Source organism: Columba livia, chromosome 6 (assembly GCF_036013475.1).
Source record: "Columba livia isolate bColLiv1 breed racing homer chromosome 6, bColLiv1.pat.W.v2, whole genome shotgun sequence".
Taxonomy (NCBI): domain Eukaryota; kingdom Metazoa; phylum Chordata; class Aves; order Columbiformes; family Columbidae; genus Columba; species Columba livia.
The window spans coordinates 17,537,125-17,562,237 of NC_088607.1; the positions used below are offsets into that span (position 1 = coordinate 17,537,125).

General features: G+C 38.8%; 1 protein-coding gene and 1 long non-coding RNA gene across 16 annotated transcripts in view; one reads left to right on the plus strand and one right to left on the minus strand.

The window, feature by feature from the left end:
* LOC110362212 (uncharacterized) overlaps window positions 1-25,113 on the plus strand; it is a 63,262-nt gene that overhangs the window by 18,209 nt on the left and 19,940 nt on the right. For 7 of the 9 annotated variants that reach the window (XR_010473487.1, XR_010473489.1, XR_010473490.1 and 4 more), the window contains exon 1: window positions 22,437-22,578. This is a non-coding gene — a long non-coding RNA (uncharacterized LOC110362212). Of the gene's footprint in view, window positions 1-20,434; window positions 20,642-22,436; window positions 22,579-25,113 lie in introns of those variants that run through there. The other 2 variants (XR_010473494.1, XR_010473491.1) reach the window with 2 other exon arrangements.
* The window catches only part of MYOF (myoferlin), a 70,692-nt gene continuing 67,581 nt past the window's right edge, over window positions 22,003-25,113 (minus strand). For all 7 annotated transcript variants that reach the window (XR_010473485.1, XM_065067287.1, XM_065067285.1 and 4 more), the window contains 4 exons: window positions 24,607-24,800; window positions 23,570-23,679; window positions 23,087-23,234; window positions 22,003-22,629 (listed from right to left, as the gene is read on the minus strand). Coding sequence is in view for 6 of the 7 variants with exons in the window: in XM_065067287.1 (XP_064923359.1) it covers window positions 22,594-22,629; window positions 23,087-23,234; window positions 23,570-23,679; window positions 24,607-24,800 (488 nt within the window). In the remaining variant the exon portion in view is untranslated. The remainder of the gene's footprint in view (window positions 22,630-23,086; window positions 23,235-23,569; window positions 23,680-24,606; window positions 24,801-25,113) is intronic.

Below are 25,113 nucleotides of genomic sequence, written 5' to 3' on the forward strand. Positions count from 1 at the left end.
TAAACTTTAGGCTTAAAATTTGAGTTACTACTGTATTTCAGTTACTGAGTCTCTGGAATACCATCTTGCTACTTTCAAGGAAAGATGTGCAGTGGGAAACAGGGATATTCATTTATTCTTGGGGAAGAAAAGTGAAAACCTCTAGCTTCACACTTGGCCTATGACCATGAACAATTAATCAGTTCATCTTTTGCTCCAGGGAGAAACCCAAATACATTCACCAAAGTGCGTAAGACCTTTATTGGAACATAAATAAAGTGAAAAGATGTCAGTCTTATCTTAAAGGAGTTTCTGAGGTGGGCATCCTCTCCATGTACAGATAGTGAAACTGACCTCACAGGACTTCTGGGACTGATTGTAGAGCCCTTAATACAGGACTGTCAATGCTAAAATGTGAAATTATTTTAGAATAAGTTTCAGTGAGCTGCCATGGGGATTACTTAGGTGATTAAGAATCACTGAGTAAATCTGACCCACAAACATTTACCTAGGATCATATGACAAGTTAGTGGCTGTGCCAGGAATACAGCCTGCATCTTTTGGCTTCCAATCCGGTGACTTATGGACTGCCAAAAGCAAACAGGGTGATTAAGGAAAAAGCATCAACGTGGATTTTGCTGAAAATGGGAAGCCATAATATGTTTGAGATGACAAATGCCAATAGGCTGTTAAATTCACCCCTTAAAACCATTCAACTTCCAAGTACTTTAACAAATCTTAGTTGGGTAAATAAACAAAAGAGATCAAATGCAAAATTCCTTGTTAATCTTATTTTATTTAGTTAGTTCTGTAAGTCATAGAAATTATTCCTGTTCATCCAGAAGAACATTTTCAAATTAGATGGGGGGGGAAAGGGGGAAAGACCAACAACCCCTTTTATTTTTGTTGAGGTCTTGGTTAATTGTAAAAAAATTTATGACCCACTGACTTTAGTGATGTCTTGGTTTTTTTGATGTTTTCCCCTTTTGGCTTGTTGTCACTTCCAGATATTTTTTGGTCCTGTTTTCAGAGAGCATACCTGATTTACTGTGTCCCTTTTAACTGGAGTTACAAAGTCTTAGAAGTTCAGTAATAGTTTTTCTCGCTATGAAAAATGAAGTTCTCAATGAAAAAGGCTTTTATATGATGATTGATAGGTCTACTGTATTTCTGGTTTTAAAATTCACTTTGTTCACTTTTTGTAAAGCAGAATAGTGTCAATATTGCATACTATTCTGACAAGTCCACTATAGGCACTCAGATGTCAAAATGTTTCAAAAACATACAAAAAATAAAGAAATGAATAGAAGCTTCCTTGTTCCTTAAATTATTACTGTGTTACCCTGAACTGTAAGTGAACCCTTTTTGCTTATAAAAGAAGCAGCTGTTCATGCGATTGAAACCATGGTTCATTACAAGCTGACCTCAAATTCAGGAGTAAAACTTCCTCTATTTTACTACAACTATTCAGACGTGGACTAGAGATAAACAATAATCAAAATCAGGATGAAACTTGACTGGGAAACCCTCTATACTCTTTGGCAGAATTATAGCAGCTCTTGGATCACCAAGAGTGATATAATGTTAAATGACCCTAAAACATTCCCTTCTCAAATGCAGCAGGTCTGTGCTGCCAACTCTGTAGCAAACAAAGGCTGATTGTAATGACTCCTTAAGCATAAGAGTATAGCGATGTTAATTATCACATTGTTTCACATTAAATATTTACAGAGATTCAATATGAAAATAGACCTGTTTATGTTGATTTTACACTTTTTGGGGGGGTAAATCATGTGATTAAACAGATTTTCCTTGTGTGTGTCTTATTTGAGTTTCATATATTCCTTAAATGGTTTTGCTTTTTAGCTAATTTTGAAATTACATTGAATGCAAAACTAACAAAAGTAAGCTAGTGTGCCACTACTCTGTTTTGACTGAAGACGTACGTCTAGAATAACGTCATACCATTAAAAAACGTATAGTAAATTGATGCTCATTACTAGCCAACTCTTTCATAAATGAAGTAGGGCAGTGACATAGTGCCTTGGATGTACGTTTCTCTCTTTTGGTCTATTGTGTTTGTTATCCCTTTTCTGTAGCTCCCTTGTTTGTTGTTGTCCAATTTTGAGGCACAGCAATCTTTTTCTAATATTATTCATGACCCATATAACGAGACTCAGAGATAAGATCTTTTACTATTTGCTGGAGTGCTATACAGAGTCCCTAAGATTTCATGATTGAGTACAAATAGATTCTTTATGTGAGTGTGTATTTGCCATGATACATTCAATTACACAGATTTGGGGCAAAAAACTTTGAGTCAGAGTGAAACACAATAGGCATCAAGTAGTAGCAATATTAATGATACTTGTTCAGTAAACTCAATTCTTCCTCATAACTGTGCTCAGACAATTTTTTACTGCATTCTGACCTTTCTTGTGGGGATGTTAAAAACTCATTATGGGAGTGGATCTCTGGGCTTTTAAAATGTGTTATGAAAATGTCTTAAGAAATTGCTGAGAAAAGAATTGAAAAAAGCTGTTCTCCTATGCTTAGAAATCTGCTGGCTGGAGAGGTGTAATATTGTTTTGAGATAAGCTGATACTATCTTCCATTGATAGATTGTTTTCCTTATGCCTTATTCACCCATTGAAGCACTTGTGGTGTTTGGCTCTCATTAATAATCTGCATAAAATTTGATGAGGTGTTTTTACCAAAGATGAGGTTTGTTTAAACTGTCTAGTCCTTGAATGTTAGGAAAGCAAGAAGCACTTTTGTTGAAGTGTCATTTTCAGGGAAGGTAATTGAAAAGCTAAAGCTTTACATTTCTCAGAAATATTTTCTTAAATTCGTTGTCTTTTCTTTGCTCATAATGTGTGCATTGGATGCAGTGTCTTCTTCCCTACTCAGGGGAAATCCATGTCATCTTTGTCCAAGTCCATCCCCTGTCACAGAATCACAGAATGTCAGGGATTGGAAGGGACCTCGAAAGCTCATCCAGTCCAATCCCCCTGCCGGAGCAGGAACACCCAGATGAGGTTACACAGGGATGTGTCCAGGCGGGTTTTGAATGTCTCCAGAGAAGGAGACTCCGCAGCCTCCCTGGGCAGCCTGTTCCAGTGTCTCTCACCCTCACTGAGAAGAAGTTTCTTCTCATATTTAAGTTGCACCTCTTGTGTTCCAGTTTGTACCCATGTCCTTCCCTTAAGAAGGCAGGAGGAGACCACCTAATTCTAACATCACAGTTTTACAGATTGCACTGTTTGGTTTGATCCCATCGCCCTGCAACTTCATTAGATTACTCATGCCTGCCTGCCAGAGGATCAAGAAACTTTACCTGGAGTCACACATGGAAGAGGACAGAATTCCACTATGCTAGACTTTTTTTTTTTTTTTTTTTACTCTTCTTAAGCCCTACTGGTGCAAACTCAGCCAGAGTCTGAGCAGAGAAAAAAGAGGAGAGAGGAAGAGACTGGGCAGCTGCTTAACCATGACTATATGATATGGAGTCATGCTTAACACAGACCACAGCTGCCTGCTGCAAAACATGGGTGCTCTTCTCTCTGTCTGGACTAGGGACAAATCTCTTTCACATGTTGCATGTATTCTGTTTTCAGTTTGTCTTAGCGTGTTTTCATTTAACTGCTGGACTCTCACTGCTTATAGTTGTGCCCTCTTTTTCTTGTGTTATAGGTCTTTACCCTTACAGGTCTGTCTTCTTCTCTGCTTTTGAACTTCTGACTAATCTGCTTTCAACACAGGCATTTTGGATTTGTTTCCTGTCTGGCCACAGTCCTGCTGATTACGCATGGCATATCTTTCTGTAAGAGTGATAATATTTTAAATGTGATATTTTTTATTAGTAGTAAGTGGTATTATGGTCATTAGCTAAGTATAACCTTAAATGTAATATAGGATCCTGTATATCATGTCTGATTATTGGACCCGACTGTTCTTTTTGAAGTGATAGTCTGAAAGTATTTTACACCGCAAGTGTGCAGTGCTGTTGCTCCTGAGGCTGACCAATATTTTGCCTTCACATGGAAAGTGTGTGTTCATGCTCTGCTATCCCGCATATTCATTGTAGGTGGAGTATGTCTAGCACAGTTTCACTTCCTCTCAGCTGCCTGGGGGATAAAACATTCTGCAGAAGAACTCTCTCATGTAGGGAATTAATGAAGATTTTGGTCCTACTGTTGTTTGCTACTGTTATATTATCAGTCTTCAGCCTATGTAAATGCCTGTTGAGTTAAAAAAGAGCCACAAAACCTGAGGCAAATTCTGTTAATAGCTTTGGTTGTCAACCTTTTCTTGTATTAGTAATCTTTGTTCAAGCATTCTTAGTTCATTTTCGGTGAAGGTAAGCCCAACTGTTCTGCTTTCATGGTAGATGCATTTCTGGCTCAGAATGGCATTGTCAGCTTATCAGGTATGCTGTGCTTTGTGGGTGTCAGCAGCATCGCATCATGATTGTTGGCCCTGCTACAGGGGACACAATTCAGCACTGACCATACCCAGCAATGACCAAGCTCCTCTGGCCACCAGTGTGAAAAGAGCTATGGAAATCCTCTAATTTCAACCCTATGCTTCCTTGTTCATCCCCACAGAAATGTGCCCATTGGATCCACTGCAGCTGGTTATTGTCATCCATGTGTCTGTAATCTTGATTACTGAGTGGGGAACTCCTACAGAAGAACAGAGGCAGATGAAGACATAGTGACTTCTTTCATCCACTTGAAGAGAAAACCGAGCTCACCCATAAACTTTTGGATATTTCTTTGTGGTCCATTAACTGTTAGGGCAGCACTTCCACTTAATGAAGCTTTTATGGTTCAAGGCAATATCTTGTGGTTGTTTACAACCTCTTGTCACCTGACTATGGAATGAGTCAGCAAAGTGTATCAGCTTTCCACTGGGGAGACTGTTTTCTTTTTTGGGTATCTGTGTAGCTACAAGTGTCTAAGCAGTCTTACTGTTAAGATAGGGGCCCAAATTGCTTAGATGCTTTTGATAAGTGAGCATCTCTCTTGATACTGGTGTGATTGGATAATTACCAGACCTTTTTGTTCCTCATTGAGTGCAAGCTCGTTGGTCATCGTTGCTTTCCAAATCTCGAGTTCCCTGAGTCCAAGGATGACTTGGTGGTGATTTAGAGAGCTCCAGATAATTTCAGAATCTCTCTTGGGCTTTTCTAAGCAGAGCAGATCTTAGGTTTATTACTCATCTTGTATCTTCTATTTATTAATTTTGATTATCCAAGAACAGCTGAAAAATAGCAGGTTTTGGAGGTACCTTTCAACAACATTGAAATACATCAGACAGAGAAATTACTAAAAAGATGGATTAGGACAACAGTTTTCAGTTGGAAGAGATGTATAATTTACACTTCATCTGCCCATAAAATAGAGCCATACCATTTTGAAGAAAAGGAATGAAGGATGTGCACTCTGTGAAGCTATGGGGAGAGTAGAAGAATGAATAGAACTGTCCAGTGGAATCAGTACATGTACCCCTATAAATGCCCTGAAACAGGACTAATGTTGTGCCTGTTGTAGCTGAGTGTAGGGTTCAGGATGCTCCAAAGCCAAAGGGAGCACCTGGGAGTATGAACCCCTCTTTTCGTTGCTTACAGCATCCTGGATTGTCCTGTCTGTTCTCTTGCCTGTCCAGGCTGATGGTAAGCTATTTAGGTGACTGTGTGATGGCACAGCTTGCAGAAGTCTACCACTTTATCCAGTCTTTCAGATGAATGAAAAAAAAAAAATCTTTGTCATTTTAACCTTTTTTCAGTGGTTTGAATCAAAGATGAAGTGTCAGATGTAACTTTTAATTTTCTGCCTATTTAATTTTAGGCCAGGTCTTTTGGCGTTATTTAGTCAGAGTGCTATTTTAATGCAGCTATTGACATGTGACTCTTGCTCCAGCGTGTTTTAGAAATACACAAAATGTCTGAAGTTTAAAAAGCAAATTATGCAAAACTGAAAAGTATGAGGAACAAAGTAGACTTATTTTTCTCCTTATTCTTAAAAAACAACAAATACTAGTTATCCTAATATAGCCTAGAATGGACTTTTAGAAAAATGTCAAAGATCACCTGTGTTTGGAAGATACTATTTAGATATGGCTCATGCCAATGAGAAACTGGTTTAAAATGTGAGGACAGTATAAAGGGCTTTTTAATATTGTGAGACTTCAAAAATTGGCAAATGTGAAAAGTTATCCACAGCCATTTGTTGATATTGAAACAAACAAACAAAACCAAAACACATTCTCCTTCCCCCCCCCCCCCCCAAACCACCCCAAACCTGTACCAAACCCTCGTATAAGGATAAAGCCTATACAGATTTTAAATAGCTGCTTTCGAAGCTAGCAGTGAAGTGCGCTGTTTGATGACATTGATGGCTCCTCTGTTAGGGAACTTAGATTTCCCTGTGGTCATATTGGTTTGACTCAGGAAAACACAGAGGGGTCTAAATATCTTGGAGGGAGGTCTTCTGTTGTCCCGTGCAGAGGCTGCTCACGTAGTACTGTTGATTATATTATTTTTCAAAGAGAGTCAGAACAAAACCAATCCTCCATGACCAAAACCAAAATACAAGATATCTGAAATGTATTGGCCTCTCAGTGCTGCTGTTGTTCTGATACTGCACCATCTGCCACATGCTGCACTGTGATTCTCTTGAAGTATGTATTTATTTCTGTAGTATCTGATAGTTTATGCTACATACGTTAGAAACATGGAAGAAAGTAGCACTGTGCCTGAAGATCTTTTGAGTTAAACAAATGGGATACAAAGGGAGGAAGGATGTTTTTATTTCTGCTTGCCCTGTTATTTTGTTTGGTCCATTCTGATGCCTTATGTAGCTACTCTGTTTTCTAGATGCTTTCTGTAGCTACTGGCTATTTTCTTTAACTGCACACACATGCCTTGTTGCCTCCGGTGTAACCCTTTCTTAATCTATCATGTTACTTTTATGAGTTTTTCCAGTTCCTTGTAGCTTTCTTCTGTTTTCACACTTGTGTACAAACATTTCCTTCAGTTCTAAAACACATTTAATTTGTATTCTGCTTCAAACTGTTTGGTCGTCTCTGGCTTTTGGGGGAATCTCTCTTAAGCACTTAGGTTCCTCTTAAAAATGCTGATCAGTCTGCTAGTGATCTTGCTATGCCAGAGCCACTGGGTATCTTCTTTGTGGTCATGAAAGATATGCCTGAAGCAAGAATGAAAACTACACTGTCCTTACTACACCTGGTCTACTCTGTACTTGCTAGCCCCAGGATATTGCAGCCTGGAACATCTTGCACTTGGTTTCAAGAACAGTACCAGTGTGACCTGCACAGATGTGTCCCAAACACAAACACAGCCAGTGACTCCCAATATCAAGATGCTCTGATGTCCCTAAGAAGGAAAGTGGAATGCCCTTCTGTCACCTCTGTGGTTACAGAAAAGCTAAAGAAGAATGCAGATGCTACTTTTTGCAATTCAAACATCTTTAACAGTGCAGATTATTTGCAGACAAGGAGAACATAATTCATTCTGTTCTTGTTATATTAGCTGCCATCTGCCTCTAAAGCTAGTATAATTTTTAAAAATAATGCAGTATATCAATAAATACTGATAGCTGGATCCAAAGCTAGCAGCAACCACAGTGTTCTTCAGTTGCTACTCATGGTTTATTTCATAATCTCACTTGAAGGGACTCTCAGAAGACAGAAACTTTTTTTCATTGTCCCCACTTCATAAAAATCACACTCTTCTGAAAATTATCAAACTCTTAATGAAGCGATCGTTAATACTTTGAGAACGATTACAAAATGAACCAAAGAGCTAGGCTGGGAAAGTCATATTTCAGCTCTACGTTCAAAAATCTGTGAACTGGCTTAAATCCAAAGGCTTTGACATTTTTCTGCCACTGCACTGAAGCTGCCTTTTGTTTTTACTTGGTACTTGGTTTTAGTGGGGTTTTTGTTTGTTTGTTTTAATTTTTATTTTAATCACTTATTTTCTGTATGAAAAAACATACTATGGAGTGGAGGGAGCAGTGTGAGTAGAAATTGCTTGCAAAAGGGTTTGGAACTCAGAAGTCCTTAAAAAACAACAACTACAACCAAACTAACCAACCAAACCACAAACTTCTTAAGAATATCTTAATTCAAATAAGAGATTTATCATCTATGTTACTTTACCAGTAGTAGGAAAAAATTAGCATAAGACTTCTAGCCAAAAGCTCAGAACAGCAGGTTTTCAACTACATAACAATGCAAGTTTTGCCTTGTTGTTGATCCTCGACAGAAATCATAATGTATATCCTGCTCACTTTCTTGAGGCATCGGTGATGATGCTGGCTCTCCTCCAGCTAAGGCAGTATTCCGGGGAAAGATAGCATAGCCAAGCCAGTCAACTGTCTAAAAATGACTGTGTTGGAAAGGAAGGGTGAGAATAGAGAATGTCTTATCACATAAAAATAAAATTTGTTATTTTAATGCAGATTTTTAAAAATATATTTAGTCTGACTTCCCCCTAAAAATTGCCTAAGCAGTTTTTTTCTATTGGATCCCAATTCTATTATTGTCCCTCCTACTGGAGGAGGCTGGTTTGAAGAAAACCTGTCTTAAAAAATTAAAAATAAAAAAAATAAAGTATTATAATTAAAAAAAAGAAAAAAAAAAAGAAAAAAAGCAGAAACCACCCACACTAAAAATTAAGTCAAAATATTTGATCAATTAGTATTATCAAAATTTTATTCATTTGGAAACATATCTCCTCCAAAGCTAAGGTGGAAGAAAATAGCAATAGTTGGTTTACAAATTGGTTATTTAGAAACATTTGAAATGCAGCATCACTTAGCACTGATTGTGAAGTAATTGTTCTGTTAAACCAGGATGTTAGATTAAAGAATATTAAATGATTTAATAGGTGGCTGAACTCAAAAAAAAATCTCACAGGAAATGTCACCTGTTTTCCTATCGTGTGTCTCCCTGGGCCAATAACTTCCATGCAGCTGAAGCATTGTCCTGTATGGCTTCACTGGTGTTCGTGACTGTCTTTTCCCATGGCACATAGAAACGTTATTTCCACTGAATGACAACAGTTCCTAGGATTGCAATGATGTTTTTAATTCTGTTTTGCTTCTCTCATATAGCTACGTATTTCTAAAGACTTGGTGTAGGTGCTCTTGTTTTCAAATTATTTTCATAGAATTTCAGTAAGTCCATGTTTCTTCACTGCACTTCTGGAATTAAAAATGCAAATGCATTAAATCTTGCTCTAATAACAGACCTCAAAATAAATTGTATTCAGCTATAGCTCTCTCTGCTTTGCTAAGATTAATAAATCTTAGTGCTCAAAAGGCCAAGTCTGTGTTCACCACAAAAAGGAAACACACAGGTGGGTGCCTTTGTCAGCCAGGATAGCAGAGTCTGGTGAAAATAGTTTTGAGGTCAGATGTACTATGTTATAGTAAAGCTTGATTGGATAAGGGAAAACTGTAATGTGCATGTATGTAGTTTGTTTTCCAGACACTCCAAGCATCTCTGATTTGTAGAGAGGCCCGTTACTGTAGTCACACATGGACTACTCTCTCCCCATTGTGTTAGGGTTTTTTTGAGGGAGTACAGGGTTGAATATGTGAAAAAAAACTTATATGCTGCCTTGGTGCAATTTGAGAACAGTTTCTTTTTTTCTTTGGGTTTTTAATTTGTTTGTATATTGCCATTTCTCTTTGGAATGTTAATCCTGAAGTGACTTGAAAAAGGTTTGGCCTCTGAAACATTTTGTTTCTCCTGGCACATCTTAAAAATCATCAGCCTTTGAAAAACAAAAATTCCAACCAGAACTGAAAGTTCCCCCATAAGCTAATGGCAGAATCCAGAAATGTGTTTTTTGCATACCTTATAGCAACAGTCATGGCAATAAATTAATACTCTTGTAAATACAATCCAGAATTTAAAAAGAAAATATTTAGGAAAAAAAACCCCAGTCAAACAAAGAGAACAGCACCTTTGCCCAAGATATTAATTGGATAAAATGAACAACAGTTGTTGAGCACTAAAGTTTCGTGTTGAGTGGACTAAGCATCAGTCTTGCTGTCATTCTCTTCCCACAGGGGAGGCGTCATGTCTATGAAGAAAGCTAATCCCTGCAGAGGGTGAATTTCAGACACACCTGCCCTGAGTGCTTCTCTGTCGGGGGGTTGTAGGCTGCTCCACATGCTGACTACTTGGGCATTAACTTGTGTCATCTACTTGGCTCAATACACTTTATAGGGAATAGGGGCACCTAATAGTAAAATCTGCCTGCTGTCTAACATGAAAGTGCTTACACCATTTATTGGATCCATCCTGAATTTTCTTGTGTGCTGCTGGTCATCTAGCAGCCTTGTGTGTGTGAGATGGAACCTGGCCAGCAGCTTTGAGACTTATTAGGAAAGGACTGATGAGAGAGGGATAGACAAACAATATGGTAGCATAAACCTTCATTTGTTCCTTAGGAAACCAAGCTAGAGCCTGAACTGGGCAAATGTTGTAATATCTGCTCAAACCTCTACCTTAGAAGGGATTTGAAAATACTGTTACTTTCTGGGTTTTTCTTGCTGTATTTGTCTGGTTTTTATGCTGCCTGATATTGGCTAGTACAGAAGTACTCAAATTTGAATAGTTTAAGGTAACTTGCAAGCCACTCAATCCATCTTTTCAACTGGTGAGTGCAGAAAAATTAGAAAAGTTATGTCCAGGCATGAGAATCTTGAATGCTTAGGTGAGGTGGTTTTGGATTCCATTAATTCTTTTGTCCTTTTTAACCTTAATACCGAGTTCACTCAATAGGACAGAAGAAACAGTCCATGGGACATACCACCAGCTTAAAAATGGCAGGAGCATGTTACCTCTCCCTGCCTTTCCCTTTGCCAGCTGAATGCTCCCTCTTGTACTCCCACTTTATGTTTTAGTAGACGTTCTCATCCCTGCTGCATTAAGGACGTCTGTCTTATGTAGCATCAGCCAATGAAGTTGGCTGAAGTTGGTTCAGCATAATATAGCACTAAAATAAGGCTCTGATTCTGAAAGCATGATACTAGTGATACTCGTGTGGGACTGCATTCTTTCTCAACAAAGTTGGTTTATTTGGGTGTGGCATTGATTTGGCTACAGCAGTAGAGGGTTTTTGCTTTGTAAAATGTTGTTTTCAGGCAATGGCTGTGTAATTGTTACTTTGAAATCTCAGAGAAAGTTTTTTCTAGTAGATTAAACCTTGGACCAGAATTTAATAAATCTGGCTCCTCTGGCTCCTGACCTGTTTGATGACAGTGAGCAAATCATTTTATCACCCTGTGCTTGATGCTTACCTAGTGAAGCCTGTTCACATGCACTGAAGCTAGATATTTTTACACACCAGAGCCAAGAGTAAGAGTGTCTCACTAGAACATGAGATGGCTTAGTCTGATGTGACATTTATCTTCACTCATCAGAAGTGCAATCAGTGGGGAGTTACCCACATCTTTGTTCATGGAGATAAATGTCAAATGTTATCTATTCTACATTCTCATATGGTGTCTATCACCATGGTATCTGAATGCCTTCCAAAGGAATAATGTACACATATTAGACCTAAACCAGTTAGCAAATAATCATCATAAAGATGTCACTGACAATTTTCTGGCAGTGGCTGTTTGGATCAAATCTTTCTTGTTTCCTTTCATTCTGCAACAGACAGGGAGAGATAAGCTTGTTTAATTATTGGGAGGGGAGGGTGGGGGGGATTAAAAAAAGATAGACTTGGACAGTATGATGGAATACTGAATTAATAATAAATTCTTTCTTTCACCTTCCTTCTAGTTTTCCTTTCTGCCCAGGAGGCTAAAGACATGTTCTCTCTTCTGAAGTCAGTCTCGGAGTGAGCACTGCCAACAAGGCCAGGTGTAATTTAAAAATATTTATGCATTGTCAGTTCTGGAATTAATCTTTCTTAATTGAATTGACACGAACTCATGTCTGCAGGTAATGTAAACTGTCAAACACTCTGCCAGTGACAGCATGTTGGTCAGGGTGGTGGAGTTAATGAGAGATCTAAATTATGATGGAATATCTCAGTGTTGGCTCTGGAGCCTGGTGTTTGTAAATGCATTAGTAACATCACATTAACTACAGGCTACAGACTCTGGAGTTCAGAAGGGCTAATTACTTGTTTGCAGTTTCTGAAAGAACTGGGAATGAGGTATTTGTACCTCAGAAACATTTTAGTAGTATGTTTGCTGCAGTGAAATTTATTTCCATTGAAATGCATATAATGGAATTCCTAAGCATACTATGTTTCATTTGATAAACAGTGCTTTTATAGTCTGGAGATATTGCTTTAAAATGCACATATCAAAGCATTTATCGAAGCTGTCTAGGAGGTCTTGCTTGCAGTTACCTCTTAGCAGAGCACTTAGCAGCGTCTCATATCGAAGCTTTCCTTTCTTTCCCCTCATGGCAAAATGGAATTACTGTTAGCTTTCTAAAATCCAGAGAGTGCAGGAAGGGTACTATGTGTGTAATAGAAATCATAGATAACGTTTGTGTTGAAGGAACAAAATTAGCAGATGAGCCTTTGCTTGCCACAGGCAGCTGTTCATGAGGATTTCCCAGGATCTTCCAAGCTTAGTGAAGCAGCATGGGCTCTGCGTGACATGCTTGAGGGGTGAGGCTGCAGCCGGGTTTTACTGGGGGGAGGTAGGAGCTGATGAGTGCAGTGTCTGAATGATCTGTCCTCTGAAATGAATACTTGCTTATGAGCCATAATAAGTACTAGTATCACACTGCTTTCTGTGCTAGCATTCAGACCCTCTTTCCTGCATGCAGGTTGAGCTCAGTGGAGATTTGCCATGCATAACACAAACAGGATGCTGATTAGATTCTAAACAGCAAGGGATTGATTAAGGCTTTTGTCTTGAGGTAGCTGGACCATAAGAGAAGACCTGACTGATAATAGTGAGTCCAGTGATCCAGTCTTCCAGACCAAAGGAACTGTGCTTCTAGATGGAGCCCTGAAAACAAAAAGCTAGATGTTTGAATAACAGCTTGATATTGGACAGTCTCCCTGTGGGTGTGGGTGCAGGATAGAAACCAAAGGATCTCAAGAGTCCCTTCTACCCTTTCCACAGACAGAATTCTGAACTGATAAATTGTGCCTCTCCAAACTTGACAGATGTTCACCTAGGAGGACTAATGAACATAGTTTACCCTTTTTAGTTCTTTTCTGGTAAGCTTTTCAAGAGGTAACGTAATTCACAGTAAAAGCAGGTCTCCTAAAGTTTCACTGGCTTTGGTTTATTTTAGAGTAAAATATTTTCTGAATAATTTGAGATAACTTCACAGTTCAGGTGTTTGTAACTTTTGAGAGTGTTAACTTGGCATATGCTGTCTTTATTATGAAGTGAATGCATCACCTCGTCATTGTGTCAGAGTGCAGGGAAGTAAGTGAAGGAAGGATTTCTGTAGGTGTGTGAACTAAAACAGCTACATTTTGAAGTAACCGTGGGAAAACGGAGGTAGTGTAGCAAAGGTGATATCTGCTCAAAACTTTGGGACGTATTTAAGAAATTCATTATCTGCTCTGGTGCTTCTTTCTGTAGATTGTTTACAGAATAAAAGCACAGGGTTGTTTGACATATTTGGAGAAAATGCTGGTTAAGTTTAGCCATGCAGCTCTTTGTACTTAGGAATAATTATGTTCTCCGTAGACCTTTTTTGCCCTAGTTTTGTGTATTGTTAGGAATTTTGTTCTGTGAAGTAAACAGAAAAAAAATTGGAAATTAATAGATCCTTTTACAAATGCTAACTTCACTTTGTTTTCTCAGGTATCATAAGCATATCGTTGTTTATGAATGTTCTTCTATAATATCACAGGTGGATGCTTGTTGCTATGTAAAACCTTCCTCTCCCTCAAACCCTCCTCAAACTCTACATCCTTCCTTGAGCTCCCTAGTGATTCTATGTCTTATACCAAAAATTTGATTTTAATGGGGTAATTCTGAATTGTGAGTTAAGACAAATGAGTTTAGAATTGAGTTTCCTTTGAGACATACCATTTTGCTCTGAAATTAGTTAAAAACACTCATCTTTGTCAGACATAAATCTTCCAGAGAGATGTACTTATCTGAAGGAATGAAGAAACATAAGCAAAATTTTAGATTTTGAGGTTATATTTTTGACTATGAGGTATTACTAATAGCAGATTATCCAATACCACAACAAAAGTTGTAGCTGAGAAATGGTACACTGATATCTGTGTGGGCAGATCTGCTTTGCAATGAGAAATACGTTGTACATAAGGAGGAGATAGGGTCCTTCTTGGTGTAACTCTCTCAAAGTAGTGTTACATTTGTGAGAAACACGGTGTGCTGTGATCTTTCTTGTTTAACAGTCATGGATGAGTAATATAGTTTTTTAGAAAAGATGATTTTTGAGAAAGAGTGGTTTGATAGCAGTCCAGAGCAGCAGTCATGTTCACTGAACAATGTTGTTCTCACGGCTTTCCAGGGTGTGTGGGGGTTTTTTGTTTTGTTTTGGTTGGTTGTTTTTTTGTTTTGGTTGTTGTTTTTTCTTCAGGAACATAAATCATTGGTGTTCTTCCTAGTGTGTCTTTTTACTGGCATCACAAAGCATGAAAATTCTGTAAAGCCACATTATTACAATGCAGTGACTCATATGGCATAACTCATATACTGCCTCCTCTTATTTTGATTCCTTCCTTGTTACTCATTCTCTTGTTTTGGTGTGTTTTGTTGTTGTTGTTTGTGCTTGTTTTGTTTTTTAAAGTGCGGACAAAGATGAAAGACACAAATAGCTATTTAAAAATGCTGCCCCGATAAGACCGCAGTTCACCAAGGTCTCTGGAGCTGTTGTCTCCATGTTAGCGCTTGGCTTTCATGTCAGAGTTCATTTTATGGTGTTGTGTCTGCCAGCTATTTCCATATGGTTTTCCACTTTTGTCTTATGATGGGAATAGTACAGGACATGTTAGAGCAGACAGGTTAACGATATTCAGACTAGTGTTTCATCTCATTAGGTCTAGGTGACAGAAAAGAAAACATGAGCTTATTGAGCTTGAAGTTTCCATTGAGTTGCTGTGGGTTTCTGCATCTCTTGTAGATATAGGAACAGGGGCCTATTACAACCTGGCCTGTATTCCTGAGCGCTTGTAACAGCACCAGCCACTGCATGGGGCTTGTAGATGCCTCTGCCCAGATTAGATGCAGAGAACTGCTACCACAGGCAGTTCTGGTAGCTTTCTGTAGCTTTTTAATTGAAACTGCTATTTATGGTAAGCAACAAGCATGTTATTTTCACAGATGGGCAATGGATTATTTGTCTTTACCCCTTTTAAATTACTTTCACACCAAATTTTCACAGCCTTTTTTTTTTTTTTCCTTCCCATTGCATCCAGATTAAAAAAAATATATTGGAGGTGAAATTTGGTATTTCCGGAACTGGAAACTCAGCTTTTAAGCCAGTAGTGGCACACCGCAGTGCATATGTGTAACACAGTGGAGGTTTTAGGGAGCTTCACCATCTGTCCTGCATGAGCTTTGCAAAGGTAAGACTGATTTGGAGGCTGGCTGACTTGAAGGACATTTTTCCCATGTGCTCCAAAGGGGACAAAGGGCCGATAAGTTGTTAGAATTGATGATGACAGCAGAGCTCTGCCATGATTTGACATGCTGGCCTGGCTTTTGCCGTGCAAGATGGATTTGGGGTTCAAACCCATTTTCTGCCCTTCTTATTGCTTTGAGCGCACAAGTTTGTTTTCAGGGTCTTTTGCAAGTTTGGGAGCAGGGGAGGTTCAGTTCTCTTTCATTGCTTTGGGGGGTTTCCATTCCATTTTTCTTTAATTTGCTCCTCCCTGTTAATCGCATAAGAGAAGCTTAGAGTGTTAAGTGAATAGATAATTCTTGGTCTATGTATATGGGCCAGAAGAATTCAGATTTGCATGAAAATAGCTATCCTCAGGTTAAACCTTTACATTTGGAAATAAGCTCTTTTCAGGTCTATTTTCCCTCCATTGTTATGTGTTTCATTTAATGTGAATGGTGGATGTTTGGGGCGGGACAGAGGTTTGTTTGACTATTCAGATGCATTGGCAGGGTTTAAGTTGGCACAGCATGGATCAGAGCTAGATGACTGGAGACATCTTATTTCTAATTAAAAGCACACGCACATATACTTGTGCAGTTGAAATAAATCCTTTCTTAGAGCTGATTGCTTCTACCTGTCTACTTTTTCTGTGTTTATACTCTGCACAATAGGACCATCCCATTTTGTTTCAGGATTTTTTAAGGCAAAAACCAGAACAAAAACTGGAATACATCCCCAGTAACAGAGCCCCTGTATGGCAACAGCAGGTGACAGTCTCACTGGGCATTCCTGTTCCTTTCCTTCTTGCATAAATACTTGTCTATCTTTTACAATTTTTATCTTTTCTTTCTTAATATTCTAGCAGTAGAAGTTATATAGTGCATATACAGTGCAGGCCTTGGTATGAAGGCAAATGGAATATGGGGTAGAATGTGTGTATTTGGGGCTGGACTGATCTGATGTGGGCAGGATTAGTTTTAAAAGTTCAATAGGCTGCCTCCGACTCGGAATCAGGCACTCTTCAGCTTTGAAGAAAGCCCACGGGAAGGGATCTCCTCTGCCAGGCCAGGAGGGTGAGAGGGCCAGGAGCTCATCACTGGAGTCCCAGGGCTGCTGAGGCCACAAGTGGCCTTTGGAGGCCAGGGTGTGCTTCTTGCACCGGAGAAGTGAGGGCAGGAGGCTGAAGCGAAGGTGATAGTGAACTGTGCTATCTGTTCTCAACCAGAGAGCTATCTGAACAAAACATTTGTTAATTGTGTTAATTAAAGCAAAGGCTTCATGTATCCAGGAGTAAAAGCGGAGCACATTCATACACAAAATACTTCTGCAAAGTTTCTCCTCTTGAAATCAGGGAATGGAGTGTTAAGAAATCAGGAATTTTGCTGCAGAAGCCTGATGTTTTTCTCAAAGATAGTGATGTCTAACACTTTGCTACTAACTGGAGCTGTCATTGTTTGAGCATATGCTAATATCTGTCTTTTACATTTAGAATAAGTGTTGGGCTTTTTCAAGAATTCTTTATCTCAACTGATAAATTGTCATGTTTGCAGTGTCCATCCCCATTTTTTGGTACGTATGTGGACTGGTGGCTAAGTACTTTTTTGCTACTTTATTTTTATTTACTTTCCCTATTATGTTTGGCCTCCTACAGGCAAATAAATTCTTCTGAAGGTCATTGCTGTGCAGTTGATGTATTCTTGCCTCCATGAGTCTGCCTGCAGTCCTGAAACAGAGTCTTGGGGCAAAGGAACTTGCTGATGACTCAGTGTGAGAATGTTGTGTTTGATGACTATGTCAGCCTTAAGATACTCTTCTCAAGGCCATAACCCATGATTTCTTCCAACACACCATAGTACTATGGTTTGAAGCAAATAAGAAAATAGTCCCACACTAAAAAAATTCAGAAAGTATGTAGGAAGAGCTTAGTGGTGTTTTCTTTTGTTCTAAGTCTGATTTTATTAGTCAAAAGCATGGTAGTGAACAGGAATAATTATCTAAAGTTAGTAAGGCCACCGATACCAATGCATTGTGAAGCCATGGCCCCATTGGAGTGGTAACTCTGAAGCTGGTCCATGATCGTTAGAGATCACTTATTCGTCATATTTTATCTGATAACCTGAGTAGTAAGGAGTATGTACTCAAGTCTAGAGGTGGGGATTCTGCAAGGAAGGGCGTCTCTCGCAGCTGTGCTAGTATGATCCTGCTCCCAGTTGCACAGCGCTAGGTCTGAGTGGAATACCCTTCTGGGGATTCCTGCCAGTGAGCACGGGATGCGGTGAAGTATTAGAGCTAGTGTATTTTGTAATGTTGTCCTAATACGTAAATGCAAGGAGGTATTAGGGATTTTTCTTCTTACTAAACCAAATAACATGCTCGGCCAGTGTGTTCCAAGATTTATCTAAAATCTGCACTAAAATGTCTCCTTTAACCTTTTGTAAATTTTTTGCCTTTTAGTTTCAAAGCTTTGATGGGGAAGAAGGAGTCTTGATGTGTGAACCCACATGGTTTTAATACAATCCCTGAAGAAAGGCGTCTGATTTACGTTCTCTACCTCTCTGTAGCTTTAGATAGCTGTTATTCTCCTGGTACTTTGTCACTTTCCAGGCTAGTGCTGACCTCTTCAGCTTTTCTCATACAGGAGACCTTACCCTACCTGCTTGCTTTTGATTGCTTTCATTGTCCACATTTGAATCTTCATTAATTATAACCTACCTTTTTTGAGACCTGTAGCAAAATCAAAGTTTGACTATAAGAGGATTATGATTGATACAACACTGTAAACATATTCTTGGTTTGTTCGTTAGTCCCTGTCTGATGATGCCTCTAACTTTATTAGTTTTCCTAACTGCTGTTTCATATTGAGCTGCGCTCAGTGGCAGACCCAGTGGAGGACATAGCTGCGTCAAGAGGTACTGATGGGAATTCAGGTGCTTAGGTGCAAATCTGTAACCGTTCCATTACTGCCCAACAGCAGCTGCATTTAAGGTTTATATAAGTTCTCCGGTCACTCCTAGTTATACATTTCTTCCTTTCTGGAGGTTTGTGTGTCTTCCTACGGCCGAGCAGCTTGGCACCTACCCTTCATCGTCACCAAAAATTTCAGCATCTTTGAAGGCCTGGGCTGGAGGTGGTAGGCAGTCTGAGAGTACAAGTGGCTGCAGACATGCTGTAGGCTCTGTCTCTCACTGACCACCTCTAGGTAGCTTTCCTAAATGAATACAGCAAGCGCCTCTGTCCTGTCTGCTGACACTCGTGGGTCCCTTTGAGGTGGCTGGTGGTCTCTGTTTAGGGTGACTGTGTACCTTCTGCTGTGTTCTGAATGCCCTGGTGCATTTTGCTGCTAGTCCCAATATCTTGTATGGCTGGGAAAAGAGAAAAGGCTTTGGAGTCTTTCAGAAGCAATTATAATGTATTCAGAATTTTTTTACTTCCCTAAAGGAAGTATACTTTTTCCTTGCTGTGTTCCTCATCTTGCACCTGTCAATGGATTTAATCTCTTAGCCACAGCAAAGGTTACAAAGGAAATTAACTTTTCCGAAGGGTACCTTTGTGGTCAGAGCATGGTCAGGCTTGACAGACACCACGTGTATTCTCATTTGTTTTCTGCATATGACATTTTGAAGAACTTTATAGTTCTCTTTCTTTAGAGAATTGTCTTTCTAATCCAGGTCCCTCTCTGTGTACATGACAGCCTGACTGTACACATGACACACGCAACTCTGAGCAATGGGCAGTACTGTGTAAAAAGCTGAGTGCAATTTCCTAGCTGAACTAGCACTGGCTCAAGGTTCAGCACTGAATGCTGCCATCTCACTCTCTGCTACTGTGTTCAAGTTGCTAAATAGGTATCCAGAGGCATGGAGTTCAAATTCTGCCTACTCAGCAGCATTAAAGTCAGCGTGGACCAGACTTGGAGTCACTTTCTGTTTGTATGTAATAGACCAGTCCCCAAAGTGCTTATAGCTGTGCTTTCTAAGTACATGTAGAAGCAATGGACTTTGATGGGACTGTGTTTTCCCTTTCCCTATTAAATATATCTTGTTCATCTCCATATGTGAGGTTTTTTTAGGATAGGAATAGAACAGAAGTATTGGCAGGACTTTGTGAACACATGAGACTTGGGATGTCATCTTGTGGTTGTTCAAAGAAATGCAAGAACAGCTTGTAGGCGTTGGTGAGTTTACTGGCTCTTTATTTTACACTGAGCTGGTTTGGATGCAAATTTTTATTCTTGAGCTATGTGATGATTCTTTTGTGTATAATCCGTCTTGTTGTAAAGTACACCACAGTAGCTGTTAACCTCCTTACAGCCTATTCCAGTAGTCAGAGTTTGTGGTGACTACAGCACGTAACCGATAGGAAGTCCCATGCTGCGTGGATATCTGGGTGTACCAAAGAGTGAAGCTGCCACTGTTTGAACCTACGTGATGTCAGAGACAGGAGGACTCTCACATACCGCTGGAAAGTGACATACTGCTTTTATTTAGCCTTTTTTTTGTTAAAATCACTTTCCTTGGCTGTTTCAGCTGGGTAGCATCTCATGTTTGAATGACACACAGGTGCAGAGAAGGTAGCCTCATCAAACATTTTATTTTCACAGAAGAGAGAAGTCATTTTAGACCCAGATAATATTTTCTCAGGCTCTGTGTACTGGGTACATAGTGACAGGAGTACAGCTGAACTGGCCCCATCAGTTTACCGTATGAAATACTTGTCAGTTTATCCATTTAGGCAAAACAAACTGACAGAAGGAGGAATTTCTGGGATTAAGTAATTTCCTGTTGCAAGAGTGATAAGGGGCAAATCTACATTCTGCCCGTTTTTTTTTTCTGTGGCCTCAAAGGATGTTTCCCTCAGTTGCTGGCAGCTGGAGCAGTACAGAGCGGTCCTGGCCAAAGTGAACATCGCGGGAGTCAGTGCAGAACAAGAACAGCATCAAGTTGTTCCCTACAAAGGGCTAAATCTGTGCCGCTTGAATGAGGCAAAAAACTACTGTATGTTGGAACCGTGCACAACAGCTATACCAGGGATTACTCATTTGACTAGCATGGTATGTAAATGTTAATGATTACCTTTTCTTTCTTGTCAACATATGTTCCCTTTTGTTTCTTACTGGAGCAGACTGGGAGACAGAATGGCTTCTCGGACTTTTCAGTTATGTCTTCAACAGCATTGCTAAATGTGGTGAAACTGTCAAGCCTATGCGTGCTCAGACAAAAAAGGCATCTGGAAGAGGGTGAACTCAACTCAGGGCAGAACCTGACACTCTGCAAATGCTAGGGGAACAGGCTTGCTCGGATCTCCATTTCAGAATTGTTTTCTGGGAAATGCTCTGTCAAGTTAAATGTTTTCTAATTACAACCCTTACAAGCAACACACTTTCTTGTCTTACAATGAAAATAAGGCTGCTGTAATTTTTACTGCCTGTCAGGTTTATGGCATTGATGGGGACAGATTTTAATAGTGAATGATCAAACATTAGCTCACAAAAATTGCCAGTTATTTCTGGAGTGCTATTTCGTCATCAGTGAAGGGACAGTCCCTCTGGATGGTGATTAGTTCCAGCTCTGAGCTCTCATTCATAGGTCAAAATGCCTGAGAGTTTATTAACAAGCCAAAAATAAGGGCATTGTTATCTTTTTGACAGAATGACTGCTGCTTGCACCACTCTAGCCAATGGGACTTCACATTCTGGGAATTATTTCATGTAATACCTTTACTCTAGCTTATTCAACAGAATTAAATCAGTATAATTTACTTATTTTGCCTGACAAGTACATGCTGTGTTACAGGAAAGCAGTATGTGTGCCCCTAAACACAGAGATTTTTCAAGCCTAATTCATTACTGCAGTTATTTTTGTCGCCTTTTTAAAGACAGCTGAAGTCTTCATCCAGTCAAGAGCGTGACAGTCATCCAAAACACTGATTTCAGGTTCTGCTGCAGATTTCCTACATTTCAAGCACCAGAGACTGTTCAGAGAGATGCTTCTGCTTTGACCCTCCATAAAAGCGAGGTGGAATCCCTGACTAACACCTGATTTAGTGCAGATTAGATTTTGTTGTGCCAAGGGAGAGGAGACTGAAGCTAAATGAAATACTTCCCATGTGCAGATCAGATTTCAAACAAGGACTGAATCTGGGTTGTTTAGGATTTTATGTTTTGATTCAAGATCACTTCTAAACACAAGGACCATAGTGTAACTATGTAACATTTCATTTCTTTATTAATTTCTTAATTAATGGAGAAATTCTTTAGAACTTTGTGCAGAAGTATTTCCTTCTTCTTCACTGTGAAGGCAGCAGTAAAATACCTTAAACTCCAGATTTGTGGCATTACATCCTCTGATAGACACTGTAAAATACCTGATGCATTGTAGTTTTGTAACAGATAAAGAAAACTAGAGACTTGCATTTTACTTTTGGATAAGTTTATTTAAACATTTGTAAAATATACTAAGTAAACAGTATATTATTTACTTCTATGTGCATGCAATTGTTGTTAAGATTCATATATAGCATTGTCAAGTCTACAGTGCAGTAACTAAGAATTTTAAGCAGCATGATGCTGAAAACCTTTCTAGAAACAGTGTCTGACCCTTCTTTGATTGCACTGTGAGGTTTCTTTGTGTACATAAGTAGTGCTTGTTTTTAACTTAATTAAAATGTAAGGTTTCAAAGTGTGCCCAAGAGAAAGGAATTCTCAAAAGAAGTATCCATTAAAAACCAGAGATAGCAAGAGCAGGCAGCCTCCCGAGTGATTTTTATGAAAAGTCTAGTTTAAAAGCAAGGAAGTCAGAACTTTACCATGTGTAGGTATGACTGAAGTAAAAAGTGTACTTGAAATACGAAGGGGTTTATCCTGTCATGGCCCCCTCAGCCTTGGCTAACCTTGGTTAAATTCTTACTTCTCTACTTTACAGTTCCAAATACTAGCAGATACAAAGCATGGAGAGCCTTGCTGAATATGGTCTGCAGCTGGAGGATGAGGTAAATAACTCTTCTTTAAACTGGTTTCACGATCTTCATTGACAAATAGTTCTGTTGGGGGAGGAGGGAAGAAACAATAGAGGTAAAAAGATATACACAAAATAGTTTTGTAAATGACATTTAAGATATTAAAATGGATCAGAATGTATTCAAGGTATGGTAATTTCAGTTAAAATACAGTAAAAATGAGTAAGATATCTCAAATTAAAGTAGACTGAAACCCAGGCTCTAGACCATCTATGAACTGTTTCTAATTGTGCAGGTCATTAACACTTCTAAAGCACTCATTTGCTCATTAGTTAATAGGTTAGTTTTAACATAGATTTTAATTTTTTTTCAGTAAAAATCATTGGGAATTTTTTACAGCTATAAGGATATACACCTTATCTCCTATTAAAACTGAGCAGATGGAGTCTCTTGTGTGAGTGAGGAGTGTGTCCTGTCAGTGACTCGTACATAACTTAGCTTCTTAGCTCAGTGAAGAACAGTAACTTTAAAAAATTCTTACCGGCAATGAATAGAGGAGTACTGCTACAAACAAGAGTACAATCAGCAAGATGATAAGGCCTATAAAGACCCATTTAAATCTGCGCCACACAATAAATTTCATTGTCTTGCAGGGATTTGTAAACCAAAGGAAGGAAGTATCTGGTCGGCTGCATTTTGAAAGAAACAAATATTACTCATACTGTAAAAATAGGAGATACTTAAGCATAAGAATATAACACATTAAAACAGTCTGGTTTGGAGGCTGAAGAAAATACAGATAGTTTTGTAATGTAAGATAGCAGGTTCAGTAAACATGTGCTGTTATACTGAAACCACCTTGCATTTTATCCTAATGCTTGCAGAAAGAAACGAGACTGGCTTTTATAAAGGTTTTACAAAGGATAATTGATATCTAATAGATCCTTCATGCAGATTTTGTCAAGAACATCAGAGTAGATAGATATTATCTATTTCTCAAGTTAGTGAGAGAAAAGTGTCTTACTTTGGTAGATCAAGTTTGGGGTTCATGTTGGGTTCATCTCTTCCTTTACCAGCTGGCCTTTCCTCAGCTTCTTTTTCATTGACAACTTCCAATGTCATTTCAACTTTACCCTTCAGAAAACATGTGGGATGAGACAAGCATCATATTGAAGCAGCACTAACAGCACTTGTTTGGTGCTTATACAGCAGAGTTTGAGACCACCTCATTGGGTGCATCTGCGTGTTTTTCATTTCCTTCTCAAAATGGAATTGTTTCTGCACTGTGATGGTGTCACCACACAGTATCACAGAATGACAAATACAAAACGAAATCACCATACATAAAATGGTTCTAATTCATTTGTAGTTCTCTTTTAAGCTACACATTTTTTTTTCCTATTTAGCAAAACCAAACCAATTTTTCTCTTATTTTAAGAAAACCCAAAGATGGCATCTTTTCCAAATGCCTAAGCATCTCATTTTTAATTGCTGTGCCTGATAGATGTTTCTGAATATTTTTCTTCAATTAATTACATTCCTGTAATAAGCTTTAAAGGCAAAAACATTAGAAAGAAGAAGCAGATGCACCTGAAAGGCTTAACATTCTAGGAAGTGTTAAATATACATTTATATTCTGTATAGAACAAGTTAAAATGCTTTAGGTCTTCTGGTTCTTTGGCTTTAAACTTTTTTCTTTAGTCTTTAATGCATTTAGGATGTCTTGTGTTTCTTCTAAGCAATAACATGATAAATTCATTCACACAATAACTCTATTGGCTGCTTTGGCAAGATAACACAACTCAACTTGGTGACAGAGTCCTTCAAGTTAAACGGACTTAAAACCAAAATAAATAAATTTAAGTATTAAACTCCTACTTTAAAACAAAAAATTGTTGATGGAGCAGTGTTACTGAACTTGTGCATGGAATGTTCTCTTCACTCCTCATCTGTTTATCCACTGAAAGCTCACAGCTAAGCAGGAGACTCTTTACAATCTTTATAATCTGAAAAGCAAGGTGAGCACATTTTAAGTACTTTTTAAAGAAGTAATAAACTTACCGCTAAAATGCGGGAGCCATCCTTTTCAACATAACATGGCCACCACCCCTTCATGGATTTCTGTTCAAAGAGAGAGGCGGTCTTGGGAACCTTCTGGGAACCATCTGCTTTGTACTCTGGAATCATGTCTATGTTGCACTTTTCTGGAACTTTTGCTGGAATGACTGTTCTATGTAAATCAAGTTCCACAAAGCCTAGGAGATGGGTACAAAAATAAACACTGCACAACACAATCAATCATACAACATAGTGGTTCAACATCAACCTTTCTTATCTCTAAACATGTTCTACAGGAAAAACAACACACACTTTACATTCTTGCTTGTCTAAGGAGGTTGTGTGGCAGGGAAGTGGGACCTGTCAGGCTGTGCTCAAACCCATCTTGCTGGTGTTGAAAGCACTGCTGTTGAGAAATTTGACTTAGAAAGCTCTCCTCCCCCTTTCTTAATGCAAGATCACTTGATTTTTAATAGAGGTTTTTCATCCCCACACACCTAAGCAGAAGAT